Here is a 13,968-nt window from a genome sequence, read left to right as displayed (position 1 = left end):
CCCACAGTAGAAACCTGTGTTTCTCCTTTGGCTGAAGAGCGGGGAGAAGATCAATCAGCAAGCTTGGAATAGAGGCACTAACTGGCTGTTAGGCAGCCTTCTAAGCTTGCCGGATGTGTACGCACTGGGAACTGGTCAAGTAGACCTGAACAAGCTGTGTCACAGGAAGCCCCAGATGAAACTTTCCTTATTTTTTCCCTCACTAGCTGTAATAGTTTTAGAGCCCTTACCATTGGGCTAATAGTGTACTAGGAGACACTTGCCCTTATTAGCGGCCCTTGCCTCCAACTTGGTACAACTAACTTGGCCGGCAGACACCTACCACACAATCGAGCCCTCTGGTGCAGAATCTAATGCATGATTATTGAATGATGGACCATATCTGTTCTGCATTATGTTAAGCTGTACTTTTCATTACCATGACGTTGTTCACTATCAGGCTAAAAAATGATAAATTGCAGTGACTGAACAAGATAATTTGCCACTCATTTGCTCTGAATACTACAGAAAAGGATTTTGGTTAAAAAGGGAAAATAAAACAACTCTTTCCAGCTCTATAGATGAGGAGTGTATCTGACACTTTTACTCCCTACCAATTGGCTATTACTGCCAAAAAATGAAAATGGGGAGTAAAAATATCACAACAAATAATAGGAAACAGACACATAGAACCATGTGCCCCTGCTTTTACCCCCACGGCTCCATGGATATGGATATGTTTGAACCAGTAGTGCACATAGTTCCACAGGAATATACTAGAACTGTCTGGTCAGAAGAAGTAGTTTACCCAAGGGGTAAACCTGGAATGTGGGAAGACCCAAGGGTCATATAAGATTAAGAAGATTAAGAAACTAGGGGAGTATGATATTCAAATCACACTTCAGTATGAATTATTTTCAATGAACGGTGGATGTAACCAAGTTAGAAAGAACCTCGCAATAGCCCTGAAAGTTTGAGTCAAATGGCAGGATAGTGCCCCATCAAGTAAGTCGCACTCCGCTAGCACATGTGTAAAGAGACCATTCCAGATGCAACTGTTAGTGTAATGGCCGCTGTTTATTTTTAGTATTTTCAAATGTCTTCAGAGGATTTAATCTTCAACAGACATGGATAAAACATAATAGCAAGAAAATGCACGTTTGCACTGTTAAGTGCATTGTACAGAGAAAATCCTGTTTTACACATACATGGTATACAGACAAATTGAAGACCAAGAAGTTTGTGCATACATAAATATGTAACAAGTGAGCAACCCATAAACTACGATCCTGATGGTGCGGTCAGAACAAAGGAGTAAATGTTTCTGATGTCCGGGAGTTAAATCAATGGCTCATAACCAGTTCAAAATGTGTGTCCTGGATATAACCATGACCAGCTCATGGTCACAGTGAGTGAGTAAAGACCAATCCAAAGTCGGAAGAAGTAAACATCTATCTTTTAATGCGCATGAATAACTAGGTGCAAAGAGATCATTACCAAACATTTCCGTTTTCAAGTAAAACCATTTGACTGGCTTGTAAAATACTCTTATTGGAAATTAGACTGACATGTTTACGCCCAAAAAAAGCATTTTACTTCCAACTTTAAATAATGGGGAGTAACATACTCACACTTACCAATATTATCTGGAGCAGTGACTCCCAACGCAGAAGTTATTAAAGGTTATGTATGGGGGTTCCAGAGGACATTCCCTTGCATACTGCTTATGCACGGCAAGGGTCTCTTGTTAGTGGGAGTGTTCAAGGAGGGCAGGATGTGGGAGAAACCTAAGGTGTCTCCTGTGTGATGGAGTCTCAAGACGTATACTCACCAAAGTCCCATTTCCCAAAGGTACTGCCAATATTACTGTATTATGAGGCTTGTAGGTGACTGGATCTGGCCACTGCCTGTTAATGTAAAAGATACTCAACTTTTGATGGCCTTGGCCAGTTTATATAGGCTGGTAATTCTGAACTATTGACATTTTACCCTTGAGAGTCCACCATTATGTAATGAGGATAATTTACAATAACATATCCAGGGGAATGAATGAACAGAAGAAGTCTCTAGATGTAAAGTCCTTTTTAAGACGTTTGCTTTTCCCTCACAGTTATCTGCGGTTTAGGGTTTTTTGAGTCAATTGTGCACAGTCCATTGTCTGGCTTCCAACAATCTTGAGGTGTCTGGAGTCCACAGTATACGACATTTACTAATGGTTCTTGGAATATTTCTCATCTATATTTTTTGTTGTTATGAGGCTTAGTTGTCAGCCTCATATTTGCCTTTGAAACATTATCCTCGCTTTTCTTTGCTGACCTTTATTTTTGTATTTCTTTGCATGGACTAGATCATGATCATTAATCCTGTCACTATCATTAAAAATGGAGTAGCATTTGGAATCTATTTACAGTTCTTCCTTGCGTGTTAGGTTAAATTCTGTGAGGCAGAGTCATGTGGCCAGAGGTGCCTGTGTGCCTCCACCTGCCGTTGTAATGGACAGCAATTAGTAATTTGCATATGTCTTCCGTTTGCGATTTCCCCTTTTATGATGGTGACCTGCAGCGTCTGGAAGGCCCTGGCAGTGGTGTTTGGTAGATTTGTGCACATTAAAGTTCCAGTTTAAACTGATGGCATCTCCTATTCAGCGTACTGGGCTACAGGTTCGGAGTGTAACATTTTAAACACTATACTCCCACACCAGAAACCTAAAAACAAAGATAACAGGCAAACGCTTTGCAGCAAACTACATGAAAAACCGGTTTTGCAGAAGCCCCTAGTTCATCCAAACAAATTTTCTGAAGTTTTGGTAGGTGCATAAAACCGTCCTCTTCCAGCAGGCCTTTGCCGATTAGCCAAGAGTCGGTTAACTCTTATTGCTGAGGCAGACTTATTAGAAACCACTTGATGATAATTGTGTAATCATTACTTAGCAGGTTTTCTTGAATGCCTCAAATTTGATGTTGTGAAATGTATCCTTCCCCCCATTCTTTACACTTAGCCCTCTCCCTCCCAACTCTTTTAACCATCTCCTACCTTCCCTTTAACTAACTTCTTGCCCATGGTATTTTGGGGTGGTTTCATCTCTATAGAAGGGTATCAAAAAAACAATCAATAAATTGCATGGTCGCCTGAGGCCCAAGTTTCTTTACACGCTTCCTTACCCCACTCCAATTTGCAAAGGCACAAGCTACCATGAAGCAAAAAGGTAGCAACCCTACTTCAATTAACATTCTGAATATCACTACTAAAGTTTGGAAAAAACCTTATTTCACTGCTCTACCTATCGGCCAGTCTCCTTTCACAGTCAACTCAAGATTCTAATTTAGAACTTAAGACTGAGATCAGAAACAAATGTTAGTCTCATTTACCATTATGTGGCATGCTTCATTCAGTGAATATATTACCATCCAAATATAGAAGCTAGTAGGGGTCATCATCATCTCACTTTTATAGCGCAAACAAATCACCAGATTCATTGAGGCGCTAGCGTGTGAAAGAGTGGACAAAAGATTTAAACAAGTTGGGTTTTAAGACGAGCTTTAAACGAGTCAAAATCAGGGATGCTATGATGGGGGTAGAAGAGGGGAGTTCCACAGACTGGGCCCTGCCACAAAGAGCGCGTGACTGCCGCAAGGCTTCAATCGATAAGGTTGCACTGCCACCAAAAGAGAAGGGGCTGACTGCAGTAAACGCTTAAGGTAATGGGGAGAATTTTCTCCGGAAGAGACGAACAGCCTTTCTTATAATAGGTCCGATACATAAAGATTTGTATTTAATACAAGCTGCCACGTGAAGCCAGTAAAGGTCTTGTCCGGCTACCGATGCATGATGACTTTAGGGAATGCCTTGGCCAAACGAACCGCTGAATTTTACAGTACATGCAGTTGATTATTCAGGTAGTTCTGCTTAGCTTACAAAATAGCATTACAGTAGTCCAAACTACCATTAATAGAAGCTGCAATAACTGGAGCGTGAAAATTAGCTGGGGTAAAAGGCAGAATTTTCTTCAATTTCTTCAATTTGAAGAAGCCAACCCACAGATGGAGTTAATTTGGGCCACTGCGGAAAGAGCTTGTAGTTCTTAGGCCAAGGATTTGCAGCATTTTTACAGGAACTGGAAGAGGGCCTAGAGAAGATGGCCAGAAGTCATCAACCTAGCTCACAGAGGCAGCGGGAGGTTCAGGAGGGCACTACTAGAACCGATTTGTCCCCCATTTAGTTTCAACCAATTAGCACTCATCCACACACTCACCTCTTTCAAACAGACAAGTAACCGTGCGGCTGTCGCCTCCTGATCAACATCAAGGCGAAACACGAGTGGAGTGTCATTGGCATATGAAAAGAATCAAAAACCGTGAGAATGAATGAGACGGGTGAGGGGGTTGAACAAAAATATTCAACAGTAAAGGGGGAAAGTGCAGAGCCTTGAGGCAACCCACGACAAACAGGGGTTGGAGTCGAACGGAAAAGAGGCAAAGAAACAGACTGAGTCCTAGAAAACAGAAAAGCTAGAAACTAAGCAAAAAAACGAAAAGCCAAACTCCTGAAGCCTATGCAGGAGGATGGCATGGTCAATTGTATGAAATGGACATTCGAAATTAGAATTCAAGGAACAGGAGCTGGAAGTAGCTCCTTGGTGTTAGAATTTTCCTCTGACCAGGAGTTGCTTGTCATGACCCAGGAGCTATTCAAGTCCAATCTCATGAACAGAGTGTTTGAAAGGTGGAGCAACGTTTTCTAAACTGTGTCATGCACTAGAAAAAACACATGTACTTGAACTTCCAGGCCCCCTTTATGTTGCTTTGTTGCCCTGTCTGGTACTCTATTGCTGACTGTTTCTGTCGAAGTCTGTTCCTAGCCATTTTGCTTTACGTGTCTTCACTTTTTACTATCTCTTTAAATTGATTTCCCTTTTACTTCAGTTACATTTCTTTTCTTTCACTTCCCCCATCTTGCTGCCACTTCTCATTTAGACTTGTCATATCTTTTCTGCTATATCTGAACGCTGCCATTACATCTGCTACTGCCTTGATCTGTTACTTTGTCTTTACTGCCACAACTTTTTCTACCTCTGCTTCCACCTCTTTGTCTGTGATGTGACCTTGCTTACTCTTTCTCAATGCTGCTGCCGCATGCATCAGAAGGGGGTTCTAGTATATAACACATGTAACCTCCAAATGAGAAGCAACTTTAACTTTGTGTCCAGTACATATGATCATGCATGCTTTACATGTCTTTCAGATGTTTACCAATGCACGCTTTATGCACATTTGCAGATTTGTACTGAATGTCAGATAGTTATATTCGTGTTTACACCAGTTAGCTTGGCGAACCAAAAGTAGCTCTTGGTAGCTGTTGGTGTCAAGCTAATCAGGCTCCTTTAAGCCCTTTCGTGGAGCTAAATGGCTCCCAGCAAATTCAAACCCTGAAATACCCATACGTCATGTCCTCTTTCCTCCATCCTTGTGGGCATGCCCCGTCATGGGGACGATACCGGAACCTATGTCAGTGAACAACTGAGCTTCCCCTTTAAATTTATTATAACGTGTGGTGGGGGTGCCTCACCTCAGTCCCTTTTTCTGCACTGACGGTGTCGGACTTGGAAGCTAGGCGCAGAGCCTTTTACAACTTTCTGCTTGCTCCCTGTTGTTTTTAATCTTCTTTACCACCATTTGCTGTCTCGCCTCCCCCGGCTCATGCCGGCTGCTGGGGGATACATGAAATGTGCATCCTGCGACCGCTCGTTCCCAGCCTTAGGGCCCCATGCAGTATATCTTGAGTGCGTGGGGCCCGACTACCGCTAAGACGTGTGCGCAGCATGCAGTGCTCTCGGACATCGGGCATTGAAGAATCGTTTGTCACTTTGGACAAAGGTCTTCCATGCTTCTCATCCAGGACATCTGAAAGAGTTCATCTCGAGGACCCCACATCAAGACAAGGTAGGCCCTCTCTTTAATGTGGCTCCTCAGCTTGGAGACTCCTTCCCAGGGGTTTCCATGGACAAGGGTACCTTGGATTCAGGTTCTGGCAGGCCCGAGTCCTCTAAGGCTACTGGCTCTCAATCCGAGGGGTCTGGGGGGCTCTTCGGGGTGATCCATGGACAGGCCCAGGGTTGTCAATGCTACCAGCTCCCAAGCCGAAGGGCTCAGGAGCTCTACCGGGCGGTCTATCTATTTAGGGGCGATCAAGTTTGTCCTCATCGGCCCCAGGAGGCAAGGGATTGTTGTGTTCTACCTCCAAGAGTCAGTCCTTGGCACAATCCAGCATGACTACCAGCTCAACTGCTGAGGGCACACAGCCTACCAGAGCCACCTTAGAGGACGTGAGTCGGGGTGATTAGACTACTGGCCAGCAGGCCGCGGGCTCAGGGCCTTCCAGAGCAAGCTCTGAGGTCGAAGCTTATGTTTTGGGTTCTAGGCCCAAATAGTGTCATCCCGAGTCAGAGCCAGCACATGGCACAGGGCCTTTGCACCCTCCCACCCAGGGCATGGCGCAAGGCCCCAAGATGGCGATGAGCATGTGGCTGAGCCGTCTAGACTGGTGGCCATCTTTGATTCAGATTCAGGCCTTCCTGTACTCTCGCCCATTAAGTGGGCCATGCAAGACATTTCCAGTCCACTTACCTCATGAAGCGGAGGTGGGTTTTATGGTTCACCGGTGGTTGGGCTCCTCAGAGATTCATCAACACATTGAAGCCCTACCACACCATGCCTCATGCACCTCAGCACTTTGATCAGGAACAGAGTCCCAGCTCTGCAGAGGGCCGACCCACTCAGGACTCAGCAGCTTGCGAGGACCGCTTCTTCGGGCGCTTACTCCTCCTCATGCGTTCCCTGCAGATGGGGGATCCTGAAGGATATGGTCAAGGAGGTGATCCCACAGGTCGTGCCTCCTAGGCCTCCACCCCTCCGCTTATTTCTCTGGCGCTGCCGGTCCTCCTCCGGTTCAGGTTTTACCGGTTATCCAGACCCCTCTTCCTCCTTCTGTAATACCAACACCTCCCCCTCAGCAACAGTTGGGTCTGCTTTGGGTTTGGACCAAGGGGAGACCCCGCTGGCCCCTGTGTCCCAGGGCCCGGGCTCCTCTCAGTCTGTAAAAAAGGAAAAAGGGGGGAGGGGTTGACAATGATGGCAATGATGATGTGGACACCCTGGACGACTAACCCTCGGCATCTGTAAAGGCCTTTTATGACCGCCTTCAGGGACTTGCAAAGTTCTTGGCGGTCCCCCTGCCATAGGAGGCCCCCCAGGAGTTGAGAGTGCTAGCAGAGGTTTTGGGCAAGCGCACCATGAGCCGTTAAGGCAATTCTGTTCCAGAAGGATGTCCTGTAGGTGATGAGGAAAGTCTGGGAGAAGCCAGGGCCAATGCCCTAATGAACAGGAAATTAGCCAGCAGGTTCAGGCTGATGGATGGGGAGCCAGTCCTCCTTGCTTCCCACCCTCAGCCACACTCTTCAGCGGTGGCTGCGGCCTAGCTCTATTCTAAACCATTGTCTTCATCTTCCTGCTCGGGAGCCACCTCGAGTTGTCTATCCAAGGAGGACAAGGTCCTGGAGTCGTGGGGCAAACGATGCTACACCATCTCAGGGCTGCATGGGCGACAGGCTGATGCCAACGCCTTTTTAGCTGCAGATAACCAGAAGCTGTGGTGGGTGCTCAGGGACACAGATGCCCAGGCCGTTGCGCAGGACCTCGTGGAGTCTTCGGTCTCCCACATCGACACAGCCAGCAGAGGGCTGTGCCTGGGGGGTCAAGATGAGAAGAATGGCGTGGATGCATGCCACTAAATTTTCATTTGATGTGCAAGAGCGGATCCTGAATCTTCCCTTCAAGGGCATGGACCTTTTTCATTCATCCACCGATGAGGAGTTGACAAAGAAGAAGTCCTCTAAACAAAACAGGCAAGTCCTTGGCCATCCTGACTAAGCCAGGGCAGAAATCCTTCCCTCGGTCTCAGGGCAGGGCCAACTTCAAACCTTGCGCTTTCAATGGCTCCAAGGGGTTTCGGGACGGCGGTGCACGGAGGACTGACATGTTGCCCAGTAACAGGTGGAAGTAGCAGAGGACTTTGCACGTTTTTTCCGCTCCCTCTCCTCACGCCTCAGATGCCAAGAAGCAGTGACGTCATTGTTGGGGAACACAGCTCAGCAGTAGGGCGTCAGCTGGCTCTCTTCCAGGACAGCTGGAAGCATTTTTTCAAGAGTCATTGGAGCCTGTCTATAGTCTCCAGGCTTCAGTCTTCCTGTTCCTTTTCATATTCCATCCTCTCCTCCTCTACGTCAGATAGGGTCCCCCGATTTCTTTTATGGGAGTTCCTTTCTCATTTTAGAAATGCAGGCAGTGAAACTGATTCCTCAGTCGGACAGGGCCTCTGGCTACTACTCCAGGATTTTTGTGGTACCCAGGAACAACCAGACTGGCCTGAGGGTAGTCCTGGACCTGTCATTTCTCAACCTGTCTTTACCGCTCGACCGCTTCAAGATGATTACGCTGTGCACATAGCGTAATATAGGGGACTAGATGTGTTCCCTGCACCTCAAGGATGCGTACCTCTATGTCCCCATTTACCAGCCGCATCGGAAATTTCAGCGGTTCACGATTGTCATACTACTTCCAGTACAAGGTGCTGCCTTTCAACCCCTCATGTGTATATGAAGCATATGAATGCGGTGTCTGGTCTCCTCTGCCGGGAGGGCCAACACTTGTACCCTTACCTGGACGACTGGCTGGTCAGGGCCAGCTTGCCTCAAAGGGCGGTGCACTCCTGCCAGTGGCTGATGGACGTTCTTCACCAGCTGGGCTTTTCTCTCAACAAATGGAAGTCTTAGCTGGCTCCCGCCTAGGATTTGGTCTTCCTTGGGAGACGGCAGCGCAGCGGGTGTTCGCCACGCCAGAGAAGCTCCTTTACCTCTGCAAGACAATCAACCACCTTGGCATGTTGGTTCCAGCACTTCCTGGGGCTGATGGCATCTTGCATGCTCACCGTGCAGCATACCTGTCTCATAATGTAATGACTCTAGCTCCACCTGGCTGCCAATTGGGACCAGGAGATGGGGTCTCATGTCGGACCAGATCCAATACACCTGCTCCTCCTCCTGGATCTTCATTGGTGGTTGATGGACAGCAATGTGGCATTGGGAGTCCCCTTTACCCAGCCGGAGTCCACTGTGGGGGTGACAGATTATTCCCTTTCAGGCTGGCGAATTGCCCTGGAGGGCTACTCGGTCCATGGCTCATGGTCCAGGACAGGTGCCCTCCTGTATATCAAACTGCTCAATCTCAAGGCAATGGGCCTGGCGCTAGGCGCTTTTTTTGCCCCTCATCAGGGACAAGGCGGTTCTGGTCAGGACGGCCAATTCCTCGACAATGTTTTTCCTGAATAAGCAGGGTGGCACCCGTTCCTCCCTCCTTTGCTTGGAGGCGGTTTCTATCTGGGAATGGAGCCGGACATGGGATTTGGATTTCTGCTGTCCACCTCCCAGGGGACAGCAATTCAGAAGCAGACCAGCTGAGCTGCCTGGGGTTAAACACCCACGAGTGGGAGTTGCACATCACCTTCTTGTTGCCCCTGTCCCAGTGCTGGGGGTTTCTGTATCTTGACTTAATTACATCTCCTCTGAATTCCAAGTGCCCCCGGTATGCTTCATGGGCAGGACGTGGTTGGATTCTCTGAGAGACTCCTTCGAGATCTGCTGGCACGGCCGCAGGTTTTGTGTTCCCTCCTCCCCCATTGCTCCAACTGACCCTCTGCAGCCTCATCCTGATTTCAATACACTAACCTTCGAGGGCTTCTTTCTTGAATCTACTGCATTTGTGCACCCAGGGGTCTGTACATCTTTTGATTATGCAGCAGGGGTTCCTGATGCAGCAGGGCGGGGCAATGGAGCACCCGGACCCATTCAGGCTGGCCCTAGCGGCCTTGTTCCTGACAAGCTGAAACTACGGCATGCTCAGTTTTCGGATGACAACTAGGACAATATACAGGAGGCTAGGAGGCAGTCTACGTGATCCCAGTAAAAGAGCAAGTGGACTAGGTTTTGCCACTGGACTCCTAACAAGAGGCTGGAACACATCTCCTGCTCCCTGGAAGACGTATTGGCCTTCTCCTCACATCTGGCTCGCTCTGGCGTGCAGGTGGATGTCTGCCGCACCTATTTGGTGGCCTTGGTGGCCTACAAGAATTCCCCATAGCAGGTTTTTTCAGTGGCCAGCCTGGGGGTTAAGGTCCACCTCAAAGGGAAGGCCAGTCTTTTTCCTCTGGTGCATAGGCCACATCTGGTCTGGGACCCCAATGTGGTTCTGGCGGCATTGCAGTGTAATCCCTTTGATTTGATGACCTCCGTGAACATCCAACTGGTGACACTAAAGATAGTGCTATTGGTGATGCTCACTTCTGCGTACAAGGTCAGCAAGCTGCAGGCGTTGTTGTGCAAGCCCTTCACCACATTCCATAACGACAAGGTCATCTTGCGCATGCATCCCAATTTGTTGCCCAAGGTAGTCTTTCCGTTCCATTTCAATCAGAAAATCTGCCTGCCGGTGTTCTTCCCGAATCCACAGTCTGAGGCAGAAAGGGCTTTGCATTCCTTGGACATCAAGAGACTCCACAAGTTCTATCTAACACGGACAAAGTCCTTCTGGAAGTCTGAGGCATTGTTTATCACTTTTGGGGGCTCCTATCCTGGCACCCATGCTTCCAAAGCTTTTATCGACCATTGGATGGTCCAGTTCATTTCAGAGGCATGTATGGCCATGGGCAAACCGGGTTCCTGAGGGGATTCATGCCCATGCGGTCAGAGCTAAGGCCACGGCCGTTGCGTTTCAGAGACATGCTTCTTGGAATGTCATCAGCAGGGCGGCTACTTGGGCCACTCAGTCAGCCTTCTTTAAGCACTATTCCCTGTATACCAGCTCCAGGCGCAATGCTGAGTTCGGTCAGGCTTCTTCAACCTAGATATGATGCACGTTGTCACGTCCCCACCCTATGGTCTTGTTCTGTGGATTCATCCACAAGATGGAGGAAAGGGGACGGCACGTATGAGTAATTAGTTACTCACTGTAGCGACTAGAGTACTCCTAGTCATTAGTCCCCTTTCCTCCATACGTCCTACCCACCTTCCCCCACTTTTTGCCATGGGCTAATATATGCAGTATAGCCGGGTATTCAAGCATCCCATGTGTTATAAGGGGCCTAAGGTGAGGCGCTTGAGGGCAGGGCCTCGGTGGGTTGAGGGGAGCATTCCCATGCCTGGGACCACGCCCCTGCATGATATACTAGATTTAAAGGGGGCGCTCAATATATTGATGCCAAAGGTTCCAGTACCGTCCCCATGATGGGGGGGACGCCCACAAGGATGGAAGAAAGGAGACTGTGGACTTGGAGTTCTCTAGTCACTACAGTGAGTAACTTTAATCTATCAACTGAAGTCCCTGGGGGAATTTTGAATATGAATGTCTTTGAATAAATTGGCTGTATGTTAAAAAGACCTTCATAAAATGTGGGTACACAGCTTGTTTCTTCAATCTCGGAGTGAATGTGTATGCTAATGTGAGGGCCAATTGTATTAACAAATGCACTGTTAAAGGATCTTCTTTTAGTGCTGGAAGCATGCACAGCAAAGGTTGGCTCCTCGCTTTATAATACTTTTATCTTGCCATAGCCCTCTTGGTGGTGGCAATCCTGGGCAGCAGTCTTATCCTTGGCATGGCCACAGGGAAGCGGTCTATAGCATTTGCTCTAGGCAAACAGATGAGCTTAAAATGATGGAATTAAACCCAGGGGAATTGCCATTGGTTAGGAATTTTTTGCTGCAGGATTTCCATTATTAGTGTCCTTTGAACTGTGGTTGCCCATTTCGCTCTATGTTGCCATTAGCTCAACCCCTCTCCCTGTGCAGAGCAAGCTGCATTCAGTGCCTGCCAACTTTAGTTAATAGAACCAACCACAGCTTAGAATATACTTAATTTGGTCGGTGGGGTATGGATATGTCGTAAGAATATTCAATATACTTTTGTGGTTTTTTTATTTGTATTATTTTATTTTTTACTGGAACTCTGCAAATGGAAACAATTCGAGGAATTCACTGTTTAGTCTATTACAATGATATAGCTATAAAAATATTTGACAAATGTTGACGACTCAGAACAAAACTCTCTTAACTGCTCATGTGGTTACAGAAATGTTTATTCATTTACCATTTTTTAGAAGACTATAGAGGAAAACATCAGAAGAAAATTCAAAGTAAAACTCAGAATTACCTTAATCTCTATGCCATGGATGGACTCCGCACCTTGTGCATTGCAAAGAGAGTAAGTTGTTACTAATTTTGCATTGTTATTGTGTAAATATTATCATTGGAAGTCTACATGCAGCCACTGTTAATTCATTTTAACACTCCAATGCAAGTCACCTACATGGGCTTTGTTTAATCTTAATGTAGCATTTTCAATATATGCCCCAGACGGGATCCACAGAATTATCAACATCAGACTCAACCCCACACTTCTGCAATTCTGTAAAGAAATAAAGACCCCCCTCCTCAAGGGATAACTTTTCACTTCCTAGAAGATAGTCCTGAACCCTCCAGCATCCCTCCAATGACCGCCGATGACCGTCCACCTCTGTCCCTCCCCTACTCTGCTCTCACCACGGTTACATGTTTCCTAATTACTGTGCATGTTATCTATTCCCTGTTAACGTATATGGTAAGCTGTGTGACTGTGTAAGAACTGCCCTGCCCCCTATGGCCGCTTCCCATGTACAGCGATCCATGGTTTCACAAAGCTAGGTCTGTGCTCAGTACCACAATAAAATGCAACACTGCCTTTTTATCATAAATGAAGAGCTCTGAAGTTGCATTTTACTAGCCCCCACCCTCCCGTAGAACAGATGCTAGAACCTTGTGGGAACGATCTAGACCAAAGCCTACAGTGTGACACATTCACCAATGATGTGCACTGCATGACGGTCCCCTTGCTTGCAGAGCATGAGCAGCTCTGGGGACCTGAAATGCCCATAAAGAGCTAAGCTGAGGAGGTGCACGGGAAACCGGAGAGCTCCTCCACATGTAATGTGTATTATTAAAAGGAGCATGCACCACCCATATTACTGCTTGGGTGGGGGAGGGATATCTGGGCCCCTCCATGTGTCACATTGCCAACCCCTTATTCAGCTCCGCAATTCGGGAAAATATCCTTCCCAGTGCATGTCAAGGGCAGTTGTCCCTACATTTGTGCATAATTCCTCTTGCCAACCTGAGACAGATATATTAGCATGTCTGGCAGCCATTTTAAACGCATGGCCCCTTCTCAGAAAGGCCTAATTGAAGGTGACGATTATGGTCAGTATACAATAAAATTCTTGCTATGAATGAATCAACAATAAAGTTAAGTTCATTCGTTTTTGCAAGACTAAGGCAAAAGGAGAAGTTAAGCAGCTGGAGCCTTTTGATTCTACAATATAAGATGAGACTTGAGTAGAACCAGCTCGGGAAGCGATGTGGCAAAGCCCAAACACCTGGGACAACAATTTGTGAACTGTGACAAACCCAATCCCAAGGCAGGAGTAGGCAAAACCTCAAACACCAGGACCAAAACATCTGACCCTGCTTTCCACACAGACCAGACTCTTGGGGCCGTTCTGTAAAAGCATTCACTCCCTACTGTACAGCCCCCCTGAAGTATTCCCCCACTCCTTCCACCTGCTTCTACCGTACCGGCTTCTATGTAAAACCTGGTTGCTCTTACTTTTACCTGACGCTAGCACAATGTTTCCTGCGTCTCTGGACTGTCACCTCCCCCTCCACCCCCTTCATTGCTCGGTCCCTGCTCCTATGCTATACCCCTTTTTACTAATTCCCTCTTCGTGTAGTTTCCCCTATAAATCTGTAAAGCACCCCATTGCTTTACCCAGGTTCATGCTTCATAAGTACCCAAAGACAAAATCAATAAAATATTGTAAAGCCTTGCCGCTATAGACCGAGAGCAGCAG

General features: G+C 47.1%; 1 protein-coding gene across 1 annotated transcript in view; it reads left to right on the top strand.

Annotated features, from left to right (window-relative positions):
- Positions 1-13,968, top strand: part of ATP10A (ATPase phospholipid transporting 10A (putative)) — a 1,364,682-nt gene that overhangs the window by 1,073,822 nt on the left and 276,892 nt on the right. The window contains exon 11 of the mRNA XM_069636588.1: positions 12,184-12,287. Within this exon, the coding sequence (XP_069492689.1) occupies positions 12,184-12,287 (104 nt within the window). The remainder of the gene's footprint in view (positions 1-12,183; positions 12,288-13,968) is intronic.

This window comes from Ambystoma mexicanum, chromosome 7p (assembly GCF_040938575.1).
Source record: "Ambystoma mexicanum isolate Mex_15411 chromosome 7p, UKY_AmexF1_1, whole genome shotgun sequence".
In the NCBI taxonomy this organism is placed as follows: Eukaryota; Metazoa; Chordata; class Amphibia; order Caudata; family Ambystomatidae; genus Ambystoma; species Ambystoma mexicanum.
Note: the sequence above shows the minus strand (reverse complement) of the source record. Positions and strands in the feature narration are given on the sequence as shown.